Here is a 14,527-nt window from a genome sequence, read left to right as displayed (position 1 = left end):
CACGTGGCCACCGGTGCTGGCCTGCGTGTCCCCGGCCCCTGCCCAGGCAGCCCCCGAGCTGCAGGGAGCGGAGCTTCCGCAGCACGGCAGGCTGGCAGCCGGTGCTGACGCTGTGGCTGGCTTCCTGGGCAGCCCCAGTCCCTGGGGGGGGACAGACTTGTCACTGTGCTGCTGGGGGCACCCTGGTGAGCGGCCTTAAGATGCCCCCTTTTAAACGGGACCAGGCAGAGGCTCAGAGGAGAACAGGCCTGGTGGCCTTTGAACCCAGATCCCTGCACTGTCCCTGACAGCTCCCAGCCAGGGGGGCTCAGCAGGCAGCTCTAGCAGCTTGCGGGTGGGGGGTTGGGGTGTCTCCCTGAGAGAAGGGGGCTGAGACTCCCTGCGGTGAGCTGACAGGATGATCTGTGGGGGCCACTGGGGACAGTGGACCTTAAACATCAGGTCACTGGGGCTGGGGTGACACCCGGGGCTTTGAGAGCAACAGCCAGGGAGGCCGGGTGCCCCTTGGGGACTCCCCTCAACTTTCCTGGGCACTGATGCAGCAGGAGCCTGGAAGTCCCCCAAAGCTGCGTGGTCACTGTGACTGCCACGTCCCCTCATCACTGTCACCCTCAGCCACCATTTCCCCTTTCCACTTCAACCTGGCCGGGCACCGGGCTTCTGGTCGGGTGCCAGCCCACCCAGCTCACCCCCTGGGGCAGGGCACGCCGGTGGTGGCCGGATGGTGTTGGGGCGTCAGGGTGGGCTCCCTTTTGGACGGTCCGCCCTGCGGAGAGGGACTGCAGATGTTGGATTCTGTCCCTAAAGTGAGGACATTGCTGGGGAGGGGAAGGTGGCGCACGGCCCCGCCCTGTCATGACCCACCCCGCCTGTCGAAGCTCAGTCGGGGGCCACCCGGAGCCCTCGTCGTGCCCATGGAAGGACGGTGGCCGGGTGAGAATGGGGGCCCTCACAGGCCTGGCCACCAAACCTCCCCCGGGGGTGGGTCCAGGAGTGTGGCCTCTGCCTGCCCTCACAGAGCTGCTCCTGCCCTTCACACATGTCCGCTGTGCTTTCTGACTGGGGGGGATGCGGCCCACTGGCGTGGGGGCTCCGTGCGGCTCCCTGCTGTCCCCGCCACCCGCAGGGTCCGAGTACCACACCTCCTCAGGGGCTCCCTTGGGGGCCCCTCTGTGGTGGGCCTGAGCTGGCGAGGGTTGGGGGACAGTGACAGCCGGCTGTGCTCAGTGTTTGGGGGGACACAGGGCCCCCAGAGGTCGGGGAAGAAGGCCCGAAGGGGGGGACCCTCAATCTCACTCTTGTCTCGTTTTCGGAGTGGTCCTTGCTCGCGTGCAGGAATGCGACCGCTCTCTGCACACTGACTGATCTTGTGCCCTGCCCTGCAGCAGGCTCACTGGTCGGTTCCGATCACTTTTAGTGGGTTCCTGGCATGTTCTGTATACACGGCCATCTAATCTGCAAAGTTGACCCTCTTCCCTTCCCATCCGGACACCTTTCCTCTTTCTTGCCTAACTGCACCCGCTGGTCCCTCCGGGACCATGTTGAGTGGCAGTGAAGAGAGGGATGGCCTGCCTCGCCCCGGCCTCCAGCCAAGCGTCCAGTCCTCCCCAGGGCGTGCGAGCGCGCCCTGGGCTTTCACCAGCCGCCCTTTACCAGGGCGAGGCAGCTTCCCCCTTCCGTGAGTGGCGTCCTTATCGTGAAGGATTGTTGTGTTCAGTCAAATGCCTTTTTCTGCTGAGGCTATCACATGGCTTTTGTCCTTTATGGGACTGACACAATGTTTCACACGCCCGGACCCCACCGGCTGGAGCAGAGCCCGCTCCCTAGTACTGCGTTCGGCGCGGAGTGCATTCCCAGGTCCAGAGGGATGGCGGCCCGCGCGTCTCTCGTCCAGCGATGCCTATGGTTTTGGTGTCAGGGTGATGCTGGCCGCGTAGAGAGTTTCTTCCTGTCCCGGTTTTGCAAGAGTTTGTGAAGGACTCGCGTCTATTGGAGCCAACTCTTGAGGGATGGTACCGGGGGCGGGGCTTCTCACCTGCACGCAGAGGGGGCGGGGCTCCTCACCTGCCCCGGGCGGTGGGGGCGGGGCGTGGCGGGGGCGGGGCTCGGGCGGGTTCGCAGCGGCATGGCTGGTGAGGGGCACCGGCCTCGGGGCTGGGGTCGGCTGGAGGCGGGCTCCGGGGGCGAGGCGGCGGGGTCGCCGGGCCGAGGGCCCTGTCGCTGCGCGCAGGGCCGGCGGGCCGACCCCCGGAAGCTGGCCGTGCCTGCCGCGTGGCCGCCGTGAGTACCAAGCCCGGACCCGGGTCAGCGCTTTCTGCGAGAACAAAGGCGGGCGTCGGCCGGCCGGGGCAGCGGGTGGGTCGGGGGCTCCCGCAGGGGCACGCGCCGGTCTGTCTTTCTGCAGCACCTACCGGTGTGCGAGCGTGGGCGAGGGCCCCTCTCGGGCCGGGCCGGGCCGGGCCGGGCCGGGCGGCGCGGGTTGGGGGCCGTGCTTTGTTCGCAGCCTTGGCTGTTAGTGAAACTCTGGCCAGAGGGGTGGCTTTGTGTGCCGGGGAAGGTGGGAAGGAGCGAGGCTGGGCAGAGGCCGAGGGCAGCCCGGGCCCGCGGGCCGTGAACAGTTGGTGGACGGTGCCGTTTTCCCTAGAGCAGAGTGGTTTTGGGGGATGGCGCGGAAGTGGCAGGAGTCCCAGCAGGCCTGGGCCTCTGGGTCTGCTGTCACCTGCACCCCTGAGGGCTCTACCACGGACCACACACCTCCTCCCACTCCGGGGAGCCGGGGGAACGACTGGGCCTGGGTTGGGTGGGTGCAGGCACAGACAGAACAGTGCAGGGTTGGGGGGTGCTGTTCAGAGAGGCAGGGGAGGGGGGAGCCCTCTGTGACGGTGCATTGAGATGCCTCACAGGTGGGGGGACTCGGAATCTGGGTCTGGAAGGGTGAGTAGGAGTTCTCCACCCGAGCAGGGGTGGCAGCGAGGCCAGGAGTGTGCAGCAGCCTGGCCGTGAGGAAGAGGCTGGGTGGAGAAGGCTTGGTCCTGTGGGCCTGAGCCAACCAGAGACTGTCAGACTGTCCCGGATGACACGTGCAGTGAGGTCCCTGCCCGAGTCATGCCCAGGCCGATGGGGGGGTGGTGGTCATGCATGGGCACTGCGATGAGGGTGTGCCACGCCGTGTCTGCACTGCCCTGCCACTTCACAGCCCCCGCAGCTGTGGCTTAGGGACCCCCCAGAAGGCCAAGCCAGGTCATCTGACCCAGGAGCTGGGGCTGCCTAGGGGTGCCTGCTTCCCTGCTTTCCTGTCTCAGGGTCTTGAGAGAGGGATGGAGTGGCCCTAGCCAGGTAGTGCAGCTGGTTAGAACGTCTAAATGTGCTCAAGTTGCTGGTTCAATCCCCAGTAAGAGCACATACAAGACTCAACCAATGAATGCATAAATAAGTGGAACAACATATTGACGTTACCCTCTCTCCCTCTCTCGGAAAAAAAAAAAAAGGAAAAGAAAAGAAAAGGAAGGATAGAAGCCAGCTAAGGGTTTCTTCGGGAGTGGAGGCTTGGATATCTAGGGGCCATGCCCTCCCTGCTGAAGCTCAGAGCTGGTAAAGAGGGTGCCCAGGGCCAGCCCCAGCCCCTGCCCCTCTTTAACTCTCTCCTTCAGGTTGCAGCTTTCATCTCCTCCTCCCGGAATCCCTCCCTGAATTTCCTATCTAGGGCAGGCCCTATTACAGGCTCACCTGGCACTCGGACTTGGGCTGGTTGTGGCCTAAGGCTGATTACCTAGGCCAGTAGTTTCCTGAGCGCGTTGACTGCTGGTGGTTCACCCACTGCTACAGCCCAGCCCCCGTGGGGTGTGAGCTCAGCGGGTGCATGCAAATGAGGCAGTGACAGTGAGGAACACACTGAGGTCTCAGGGTCTCTGGAAGTCGGGTATGTGGTCAGGTGGACCGGGCGACCTTGTCTCCCTGGGCTGGTACCTAGAAGCCTGGGGCCTTCACAGGGGCTTTCGCACCGATTGCCGCCTGGAACCCTTGTGATGTCTCCAGGGTCTCCGCAGTGTCCAGCTAAGTCATCTCCTGTCCCCCGCGCCTGGCTGAGACAGTTCCCCTTTTCTTGCAGCTTCATGGCGGCTGAGGAGATGCACTGGCCTGTGCCCATGAAGGCCATTGGTGCCCAGAACCTGCTCACCATGCCCGGGGGGGTAGCCAAGGCTGGCTACCTGCACAAGAAGGGGGGCACCCAGCTGCAGCTGCTCAAGTGTGAGTCCCCTGCAGTGGGGAACGTGATGGGGGGATGGGGGGGCAGAGCTGAGCCTCCTGTTACTGACATGGTGGGCCCTTCAGAGTTTTCCTTCTGACCCTGGTGGCCGCCACCCCCGGCAGACCTGAGGTGGGCCTCCTCAGATCTAGGAGAGGGTCCTGGGCCCTGTAGAGCCAGGGTGGGCCTCCATCTGGGGCACAGAGCTGAGCTCTTGCCTTCGCCAGGGGGCGTTCAGGGAGTGGGTTTGTCACAAGGTTCCAAATGGCCTCGTCTGCCAAGCCGAGGCCTTGCTTGCCCAGACGCTGGCGGTTAGAGAGCATCGGGCTCGGGCCGTGCCCCCAGCAGCCCCAGCAGCCCTAGCAGCCCTGTCTCTGCTCCGTGCTGCCTGGCCTCTGGGTACCGCCTGGCCTGGGCTCTTCCGACAGAGAGTCTCCAGGACGGCTGTCACGGACCTGTCCCCTGGCCTGGGTGGGGCCGTGGAGAGTGGGGGTTCTCAGTGAGATGCCCAGCCTTGGGGGTTGGCTCCACACTGGTGGCTCTTGTTGGCAAGCTCTCTGGGCTTAGGTACCCCTGTCCTCACGGTGCCAACTTGGGGTGGAGGGGACTTACCAGCTGCCACGCAGCACCCAGCGAGGTGGCTGTGGCTGCCCTGGGCCTCCGGCTCTTCCTAGAGCCAGCCTCTCAGCCCTTGTCACTGGGGGCCGTGGTAACTCCACACAGCCAGCCCCCCCCCCATTCCACCCCTGCTGGGGGCTGGCCATCATGCCCATGAACTTATCCGCATTTGACCCTATGGCAGTCAAATGACCTGGGGAGGGGCCAGCCCTGCCATTCAAAGGGTTTGAAGCCTGGTCCAGCCCCCCACAGCGGCCCCCTGCAGCTCACCCCACCCTTGCCCCACTGCCCGCAGGGCCCCTGCGCTTTGTCATCATCCACAAGCGATGCATCTACTACTTCAAGACCAGCACGTCCGCCTCCCCACAGGGTGCCTTCTCGCTGAACGGCTACAACCGGTGAGTGTCGCTCGCCTTTGCCTTGGCCCCCATGGCCAGCCGCTCCCCAGCCCCGCCCCCGGCAAAACACAGAGTTCTGGTTGGACCTGCCCCTTGTGCCACCCAGACTGCTGAGATGGCTCAAGTTCCCACCCCTGGGTGCCATGCGCAGCCTCACCCGCTGCCCCGTGGCGGCACCTGCCCCTCCTCACGGTCTAGCCCCAGGCCTTTGCCGAGGGCCTGGGGTGAGCTGGGGGCTTCCTGCAGTTCGTCAGCAGGCCCCTGGGGTCAGGACAGTCTGCTTTCCGGAGTCCCCATTCGGCCTTCTGCCCTGCGACGTCTGCGTTCCTCCTTGGCCCCTTGTCCACCTCAACCTCCCTCCAAGGGGCCAAGGCCAGGCCACCCTGGCTCCAGGGGGCTCCTGGGTGAGGGGCTACAAGTCTGCCCCCGAGGGGCTCCCGGCTCCTGGGCAGGCGGGCGCGGGCCCAGACTCTCTGTGAGGAGTGACAGGCTGCTGTGTGCGGCTGTCTGTCGGCTCCGTCCGGACCCACCTGAGCCCTCGGGGGCTGCAGGGCAGGGGAAGTGGGCCCCGGGGCTCTGCGTCCCGTGGCGTCAGCCTGTGCCTCTCGCCTTCCTAGAAGGGCCTGGCCCTCCTGCCTGGGGGCAACCGAGGGTCCCATGGTCTTGCTGGTGGGTCTGGGACTCCGGGAAGGGACTCTCAACCTCGGCTCCCACCCCCGCCACTGGCCCAGTGGGGGGTCCTGGCCCGCGACAGGCTGGCTGGGGCACTGCTGAGAGGGGCAGGAGGTTCCAGGGCCCTCCTGTGGCTGCTCCGAGGTTACCTGTGCAAGGGCGTTTCCCTTCCCCAGACTCACCACCCTCAGCCTGGTGGGGGTAGAGCCTTGCCCCAGGGGCTGGCTCAGGCCCTTTTATAGGCCACATGGGTACACCTGCCCAAGGTGCCTGCCCGGCAGGGCCCCCTCCCCCCACCAGACCCTGTGCAAACCCTGCATCGTGGCTGGGCCAGCAACCACAGTGAGTCGCTTCCTTGAAATGCTCTCAAGACAGTGGTGTGGGGAGTGCTGGCGGGTGTGGCTCATAGGTTGGTGTGTTGGCCTGTGCGCAGAAAGGTTGTGGGTTCGATTCCCACTCAGGGCACGTGCCTGGGTTGCGGGTTCCGTCCCCAGTGGGGAGGCAGCCAGTCCGTGTTTCTTTTTCACCTCTCTCTCCCTGTCCTCGCTCATTCCCCCTCTCTAAAAAGAAGTGAAAAGTAAAATATCCATATCTTAGAAAAGACAAGGCGGCAGGGGCAGGCAGGGCCGAGGCGGGAGGCAGCGAAGGGGAAGTGTCCTTGTCTCGGAGCCTCATGGGCCGCTGCTCCCAGGACGCCTGCCCGGGCCCCAGCCCTCCTCCGCCCCCCACTGCCCGCCTGGTCCCCAACGCTTCCCTCTGCCGGCAGCTGCCAGGCCTCTGCCGGTCCCTCCGGATTTGCCTGTGTCCCTGGGAGCCCAGAGCTGGGCGCTGTCCGGGGGCGGGCGGCCCCCATGGGCGTGGGTCCGTGGTGACCCCGGGGTCTGCGCCCTCAGGGTGATGCGGGCAGCCGAGGAGACGACGTCCCACAACGTCTTCCCCTTCAAGATCATCCACGTCAGCAAGAAGCATCGCACCTGGTTCTTCTCGGCCTCCTCCGAGGAAGAGCGCAAGGTGCGGGGGTGGGTGGGCGCGTGGGCGGACAGCCTGCCCCTCAGCGCCCTGTCCTCATTCTCAGAATAGCTGAGTGTGCTCCTGGGAGGTACCCTGAATGGGCTGAGGGGGCTGCGGCCCGAGGGGGCTGCGGCCCGAGGGGGCTACAGGATGGTCATCCTGACCTTGGCGGGCACTGCAGACCAGCGGGGCCAGGTTCCCCGGCCGCATGGTGCTGACCTTGGCTGTTGCTGACCCACAGAGCTGGATGGCCTTGCTGCGCAGGGAAATTGGCCACTTCCACGAGAAGAAGGAGGTGCCTCTGGACACCAGGTGGGCCTGGGGTGGGCGGGTGTCTCCAGGGCCCTGGGCTTGGCCTAGGCCCGCACCTCCAGGAGCTCGGCTCAGAAGCCCCTCCTCGAAGGTTCTCCTGGGGGCCACGTGTGTGTCCCCCTGGCTGATGCTGTGAGTGTGTGGACCCGAGTGTGTAAGCCTGTGTGTACGTGCCCAAGTGTGTGTTTGTGTGTGCCTATTTAGGGGTCACACGCTTTCACCTGCCCACCCTGGAGGCCCAGCATTTGCAGCAGCTCAGATCTTTGGGCATCGCCCGCCCCTTGTCCACCCTGGCCGGCTCAGGAGTGATGCCAGAGCGAGTCCCTCTGGGCCTCAGTGATTTTGCCGTGAGGTGGCCCGGCCAGCAGCAGGAGCCCTCTGGGCAGACCAGAAACACCCGTCCTTTCATCGATGCGGAAGCTGAGGCCGTGGGAGGTCTGGCTCCCAAAAGGCCGCCCTGCGGGTCCCTACCTGCCCCCAGAGCCGCTGGCCCTCAGTCCCAGCGGCTGTCCTTCCGTAGGCCGGGCCTGGAGATGACTGAACAAGCCCCTGGGGAAGGAGTGGGTGGGGACGAGGACCCTGAGGTCTGGCATCATCTGACCAGCTGGGGGCCACACTTGTGGCAAGAACCACGGGGTGGGGGCCACTGCAGCCTCCTGTTCCCGTGTTGGCCCGTGTAACCTCACACGGAGCACGTCTGCCTGGCTCTGTCTGCACACCTGCCTGGCCTCGTCTGTGCTTCCAGGTCTGTGTGTGCCCTTGTGTTTGTGCGTACATCCACATCTGTGCACGCATGCCTGTGTTTGTCCGTGTCTGCGTGTGCAAGCGTGTCCGGATGGGTGAGTGTAGAGGGACCCCTGCCCTGCGCTCACTGCCCACCCCGCCGGCCCCTCCCCACCAGCCTCAGTGACTCCAGCTCGGACTCGGACAGTTTCTATGGCGCCGTCGAGCGGCCTGTGGACATCAGCATCTCTCCGTACCCCACGGACAGCGAAGGTGAGGCGCCGTGCCCTCGCCACCTCTCCACACCTGGCTCCTGCCGCCCCGGGGTGCTCCGTCCCCGGGCGTCCCCTGCAGCCTGCCTACGCGGCCCTCACCCCAGCCCCAGGCCTCCCTGGGTGCAGCTGGGCCCCCCTGACCTGACCCCGTCGCCCACAGACTACGAGCATGACGACGACGACGACTCCTACTTGGAGCCCGACTCCCCCGAGTCCTGGAAGCCCGAGGGTAGGTGTCCGGCTGGTGGGCCCGGGGCGCTCTGCGGCAGAGGGCAGGGGCTGGGCCCCGGGCAGTGGTCTGGGCGGCCTCGGGCCTGACAGGCTCCACCCTGTGCCTCTGTGTCCCTCTTGTGTCCCTGAGTGTCAGAGTGGTGGGAGGAACGGAGCAGAAGAGGCCACGCTGGCCGCTCTGTCCCCTCTTCTCCGGGTTGGGGAGCACACTGGGGTGCTGAGGCAGTGCTGGGCCGGGGTGGGCAAGGCCAGAGCAGAGTCCACTCCCTATGACTGACAGCTCTCTGGAGCTCTGTAGGCCAGTCACGGCCCACCCCACCTCCCAAAGCACATGGCTTGGCAGACGACCCAGGCGCAGGCCAGAAATCGCACACGCACGTCACCAGGAAGCACGGCTGTGTGGGGCAGGGCTGTGCCTCTGTCCTGGCATCCAGCCCCCTCTCTCCGCCTACTCGTACTGCCCGCCCCATCTCCCATTATCCCTTGCACCCCCTGCAAGCTCCGCCCCCAGCCTGGGCTCCCCTCATGCTGATGCCCAGATTTTTCCGTTATCCCTGGGGGCTTGGGACAGCCCCCCACGCCCCGGCCTCCCTCTTCCTTGACCTCTTCTCCAGTGTCCTTGCCTTCTGCCTACTCAAGCCCCGACTCCTGGGTCCTCTCAGCTCCACTCCACTCTCCTGTGGTCCTGGGGCCAGTCCCCTCCCCCAGCCGGCTCCCTCTTGCTGGGCCCAGCCACCGGTACCTGTGAGCCTCCCCTGTCCCCGCGCAGAGAGCCCCCTTACAGGCCAGTGACCCAGCGCCGGTCCGGAACTGCAGCTCAGGGTGCTGGGGACGCGCACCTGGCCCTCCCTCCTCCTTCCCAGCTGGAGCCTCAGAGCCCTGTGCTTCTGCAAGTCTGTGCACCCGAGCTCACCCCCTCGGACCATCTGGATGGCCATTCCCATCCGGCTTCCCCTCCTTTCCCCAAAACCTCTCTTATTAGGGTTGCCAGGGGCCTTGGGTTTCCAGACACAGCGCTCAGCTCCCAAGAGCCACAGCGGTGCCTCCCTCCCTGCTCCTTACCTGTCTCCCTCAGCACGGAGCGCCTTGTGTTCTGGGTCCCCTCTCACTTCAGTGTCAGCCCTGGGCCAGCCCCTCAGTGCCCATCCCAAGGACCCAGGGCCACCCCGGGGCTCGGGTCTCATGCCCTCCTCTCCTGTCACTCCGGGGCCACAGCTAGTGCCACCAGTGGGCGGTGGACCCCATTACTGCCTGCAGCCAGGACTCCTCCTCTGAATGTCATGTCTGCCCTGACAGCCCTGTCGATGTCCCCTGGACATCTCACAGCATCTTAAGCGTGTCAAGGGGAAACACCACCTCGTCCTCCTTCCAGCCTGCCCCCACCACCCCGTGCTCTCTCTAGTAGGAGTTCCAGCCTCCTCGCTGAGGCCAGACCCCTGGAGGGCCCCTGGCCGGAGGGTCCCTGGTGGGACACCCGGGTTTTAGGCAGCTTGCTCAGGCTGCTGTGTGCGGGACGGGCGGATGAGCCTGGCAGCCTGGGAGGAAGGCCAGGCCGTCGGGTGGGGGCTTCCGGGGGACATCCATCCACTCGACTCCGGCCATCTGTTAGGAGCAGAGGTGGGGCTGGGCCGGCCTCCGTCCGGCGACGCCTGCTCACCAGCAGGGCCTCTTCATTCCACAGACGCCCTGACGCACCCGCCAGCCTACCCTCCGCCTCCCGTGCCCGCGGCCAGGAAGCCGGCCTTCGATGTGCTCCGGGCCCACTCCTTCACCTCCAGGGGCCCGGGCCCTCTGGTGCCACCCCCACCCCCTAAGCGAGGCCTCCCGGATACTGGCCTGGCTCCTGAGGACTCCAAGAGGGAGCTGCTGGGCCTGAGGTGGGCGGACCCTGACCCTAGGCTGCCTGCGGTCCCCAGGAGGATGAGCGACCCCCCACTGGGCAGCCTGCCCCACCTGCCCAACCCTCGGAAACCCCCCTGCTTCCCCGAGAGTGGCATCCCTGGCCCGGAGTCCCGGGTCCCCAGCCCCGGAGCCGCCTCCAGGAACTGTGACCAACTCAAGACCTTCCACCTGTGCCCCCGGGGGCCGTCCGCACCTGAGCCTCCGCCTGTGCCAGCCAACAAGCCCAAGCTCCTGATGGTGGCGGAAGAGGGCCCCCTGCGGGGGGTGGCCAAGGCCGGGCACCTCGTGCTCCCCGTGGCCCCCAGGCCGCCTGTGCTGAAGCTGCCCGTGCCCGAGGCCCCAGCCCGGCCCGCGGCCCTGCCCAGGCCGGAGCAGCCACCCCACCCTCACCTCCAGTGAGTCCGCTGCCCCGGGACCCCTCCCAACCCGGCCAGCTCCCCCCGGCCTCCCCGCCTCCTGGCCCTGGGTGTTCAGCCTATGGTGGGGGCCGCCAGCCCTGCTCTGACCCGGTAGAAGGCTCTGCCTGGGCCTGCTCTGTGCCTGACTGAGGGTCCTGAGGACGTCCAGCCCTGCCCTCGAGGTGTCCTGCCCATGGGGGGGTGGGCCTGGAGCCTGTGGCTGCCTCGGGGGGCCTTGGCAAGGTGGACTTGGGGGAGACAGGCTTCCAGAGCTCCTGCTGGGCCGAGAGAGGGCCTTTGGGGTCAGGGAAGGACCTGCAGACTGACCTGACCCGGGGAGAGGCCTTGTGGGAAGGGAGCCTTTGGACCCCGCCTGGGGCTCTGCGCTGGTCCCTGGCGCTGCAGCCGTCAGAGCTGCCTTTGTGCCCTCCCTGCTCTGGAGCTTGCCGGGATGTGGAGCGGCCGTGACTCACCCCTGAGGCCCGCTCAGAATGTTTTCTGCTTTATTGCTGTGTCAACAGTCTGTGGTCAGAGATGCCCTGGATCCACAGCGGGGAAGGTCCTGGGCGCCGCGGGGGTGGGCCTCATGTGGGTGTGCTGGATCGGGGCTCCCAGAACACGCCCCCACCATGGCCCCCTTCTCCCCAGGACTCTTGCTCACCCTGCGGCCTGCGGGAGGTGCCCGAGAGGACCCCCCGTCATGCTCACGCCTCTGTTTCATGAGGGGCCGCAGCGGTACGGCCGGGGTCACTTTGCCCTGACCTCGGCCTGGGTGCCGGGGCCCATTGCCCATAGCCCAGCAGCCGGTCCTGAGTGGCCTTATATTCTCCCCGTGACCACCCAGGTGTGGGGCGTGTCCCCAGGGCTCAGTCCTTTCAGTCATCCAGCCTCACTGCGGCCCTGGGAGGGGCGTGACTTGGCCATGCTCAAAAGTGGGTCCGTGGCAAAGTAGGGCTGAGACGCCTCCAGCCTGGCCTCGTCCCGCGGTGTCCAGAGCACTTGTCTGTGGTGTGATGACACCCCCCCCCGCCAAGGCCATTGCCAGCCCTGGCCCCAGCTCAGGCTTCCCTGTTCCAGGTGCTCCCCGCCTCCTCGGGGCGGCCGGCACAGGCAGCCGGGCCCCACGGCTCCAAGGCTGCGCTTGGCGTAGTCACCAGGGGGTGCACGATGGTGTGGAGGGGAACAGGGACACCGCCCACCGTGACAGCGGAGCGTGACTTTCTTCTTGCTCCCCTGCCAGGCGCTCTCCCCCTGATGGGCAGAGTTTCAGGAACTTCTCCTTTGAGAAAACCCATCTGCCCTCCCAGGACGACGCCCCGCAGGCTGACTCTGGCGGCAAGGACTCTGACGAGGACTATGAGAAGGCAAGGCGGCGCGGAGAGCCCGGGTCCCAGCCTCGGGTGGGTGGCTGTCGGGGCGGGGCTGCCGGCCGGGGTGCCCCACACTGGCCCGCTCAAGCCGGGAGCCCCCAGGACCCTGGAGTTGAGGGGATGGAACCCAGTGCACAGCCCGGGGCAGGCCGGCAGCCATTTGGGGGAGGGAAGGGGTGCCGGCTGCGTGCACCTTGGAGACCTTGCCGCTGACCACTGCTGACCTCTGTCCAGGTGCCACTGCCCAGCTCGGTCTTTGTCAACACCACAGAGTCCTACGAGGTGGAGAGGTTGGTCGGGGGCCCTTCTTTCTCCAAGGCTTTGTTTTCACAGACTTGAGGTTCCTTGTTGGGTTTTTTTGTTTTTAAGATTTTTGTTTATTTATTTAAAGAGAGAGGGGAAGGGAGGGAAAAAGAGAGGGAGGGAAACATTAAGGTATAGTTGTCTCTCACACGCCCGCTACTGGGGACCTTTCCCAAAACCCAGGCATGTGCCCTGACTGGGAATCAAACCAGCGGCCCTTTGGTTTGCCGTCCAGGACTCAGTCCACCGAGCCACACCAGCCAGAGCTCTTTCTGTTTTTGTTCTCCACTCGCTTTGGTGCCGGGTCATTGCTGGCACAAGTACACGGTCAAGTGTAGCTACAAACCGGAGGAACAACAGATGCCATCAGCTCAGTCCTGTCGCTGGCTGTCACCCTGTGGCGCAGAGCTCCGTGTGGGCTGGCCCTCCCGGCACCCAGTGCTCTTGGCGGCTGAGCTGCGAGATAGCAAGAGGACAAAAGCCACGCTGGGGACTAGGGCTAGAGGGTCCCCGAGAGACCTCTCTGAGGACGATTCACCTGCTGACTCTTGCAGGCTGTTCAAAACCACGAGCCCCCGGGGGGAGCCCCAGGATGGACTCTACTGCATCCGCAACTCGTCCACCAAGTCGGGGAAGGTAGGTGCCGAGGAGGGCGACCAGGTAGCCACCCTGCCAGGCAAAGGCCCCGGGATAGCTGCCTTGTGCCCAGCCTGCAGGCGAGCACATTGAAGGGGGGGCTGCCTGGGGCCGTGGGAATGGCAGGTCATCTGCTCGCTCTGCTTCTGCCCCTCCAAGGGTGGCGTGTAACCCCACTGAGCCTCATGTCCCCCGTGTATCAGCAGCGGTCCCAGGGTGGACCAGGACCCTGCTGCTGTCATTCAGGTCTCAGTAGAGGCCACCTGAGGCCACGGCCCGGGGACCAGGGCCGCCCTCCTGCACTCTGCCGTCTGTCTGTGTGCAGGGTGACCCTTCCCCACGCCGCCCCTGAGGGCCATGGGGCCCCGCCGTGGTGCCGGGCACCCCTGAGCCCCGAAGCCCGGCCGCCCTGCAACCACTGCTGCCTGCGGTTCTCCCTGCAGGTCTTGGTTGTGTGGGACGAAACCTCCAACAAAGTGAGGAACTACCGTGTCTTTGAGAAGGTGAGCAGCTGGCCCGGCGGCGGCCTGGGAAGGAGCGGACCTGGCCCAAGGGCAGGCCGGTCTCCTCACAGAGTGTGGGCAGGGGGTGGGCTGAGGCTGGCGCCTCTGGGCACTGTCCCTCCCTCACTTCCTCAGCCTCCCCTTCTTTACCAGGAGGGGGTGGGGCGATCTGTAGGTCAGTCCAGCTCTGGATCCTGGACTGACCTACAGACTGGCCTATGCCCCTGGGGCAGAGTGAGGAGGGAGGTGGGAATGAGGTGGGAGCTCGGGACAGCGGGAGCAGGCCCGCCACCCCGCTGTGCCCCTGACCGTGCCCCTGACCGTGCTCCCCCCCCAGGACTCTAAACTCTACTTGGAGGGCGAGGTCCTGTTCGCGAGCGTGGGCAGCCTGGTGGAGTACTACCACGCACACCCGCTGCCGGGCCACCAGAGTCTGCTGCTGCAGCGCCCCTACGGCTACGCTGGGCCCAGGTGACGCCAACACACCGCGGGCAGAGGTGGCCCCAAGGCCGCCGTCTCCAGCTGCACGGATGAGACAGGCCTGCAGGGCGGGAGGAGCTCTGAGCCGAGGCCTCTCTGACCGGACACCCGACTGCCAGGCCAGGCCCCGCCCAGCAGGCTGGGTCCTCGGGGCGTGGCTGGGCCTCAGGCTCCCAACGGCTCAGGGGCTCTCTGGTGTCCTGCGCCGCCCACCCCATTTCACCTCCCAGCAGCCCGGGGCCTCTAGACCGAGCTGGCCTGGGCTTCATGGACAGGAACTCTGGTCCCCACCCTGCCCAGGGCTGGGGGCTGGGGGCTGGGCAGGGAGGGCTGGGGCATTTGTGGTTGGGGCAGGGGTTGTCCCCAGGACCCCTAGGACCCCCAGGAACGCTAAGACTCGGGCTCCAGGAGGGGCCTTCGCTGCACAATAAAGCACAGACGACCTCTAC

At 66.0% G+C, this 14,527-nt stretch overlaps 1 protein-coding gene across 3 annotated transcripts in view; it reads left to right on the top strand.

Annotated features, from left to right (window-relative positions):
* SH3BP2 (SH3 domain binding protein 2) overlaps positions 1-14,527 on the top strand; it is a 29,483-nt gene extending 14,956 nt beyond the window's left edge. For 2 of the 3 annotated variants that reach the window (XM_037126899.2, XM_037126898.2), the window contains exons 2-13: positions 4,109-4,248; positions 5,160-5,262; positions 6,828-6,945; positions 7,187-7,257; positions 8,159-8,253; positions 8,416-8,484; positions 10,168-10,783; positions 12,027-12,150; positions 12,391-12,446; positions 13,014-13,095; positions 13,539-13,598; positions 13,936-14,527. In XM_037126899.2, the coding sequence (XP_036982794.2) occupies positions 4,113-4,248; positions 5,160-5,262; positions 6,828-6,945; positions 7,187-7,257; positions 8,159-8,253; positions 8,416-8,484; positions 10,168-10,783; positions 12,027-12,150; positions 12,391-12,446; positions 13,014-13,095; positions 13,539-13,598; positions 13,936-14,073 (1,668 nt within the window). In that variant the 5' untranslated portion in view covers positions 4,109-4,112 and the 3' untranslated portion in view covers positions 14,074-14,527. Of the gene's footprint in view, positions 1-2,125; positions 2,281-4,108; positions 4,249-5,159; positions 5,263-6,827; positions 6,946-7,186; positions 7,258-8,158; positions 8,254-8,415; positions 8,485-10,167; positions 10,784-12,026; positions 12,151-12,390; positions 12,447-13,013; positions 13,096-13,538; positions 13,599-13,935 lie in introns of those variants that run through there. The other variant, XM_037126897.2, reaches the window with a different exon arrangement.

Source organism: Artibeus jamaicensis, unplaced genomic scaffold, assembly GCF_021234435.1.
Source record: "Artibeus jamaicensis isolate MK-2021 breed Jamaican fruit bat unplaced genomic scaffold, CSHL_Jam_final contig_76, whole genome shotgun sequence".
Classification (NCBI taxonomy): domain Eukaryota; kingdom Metazoa; phylum Chordata; class Mammalia; order Chiroptera; family Phyllostomidae; genus Artibeus; species Artibeus jamaicensis.
This window is presented reverse-complemented; position numbering and strand designations above follow the sequence as displayed.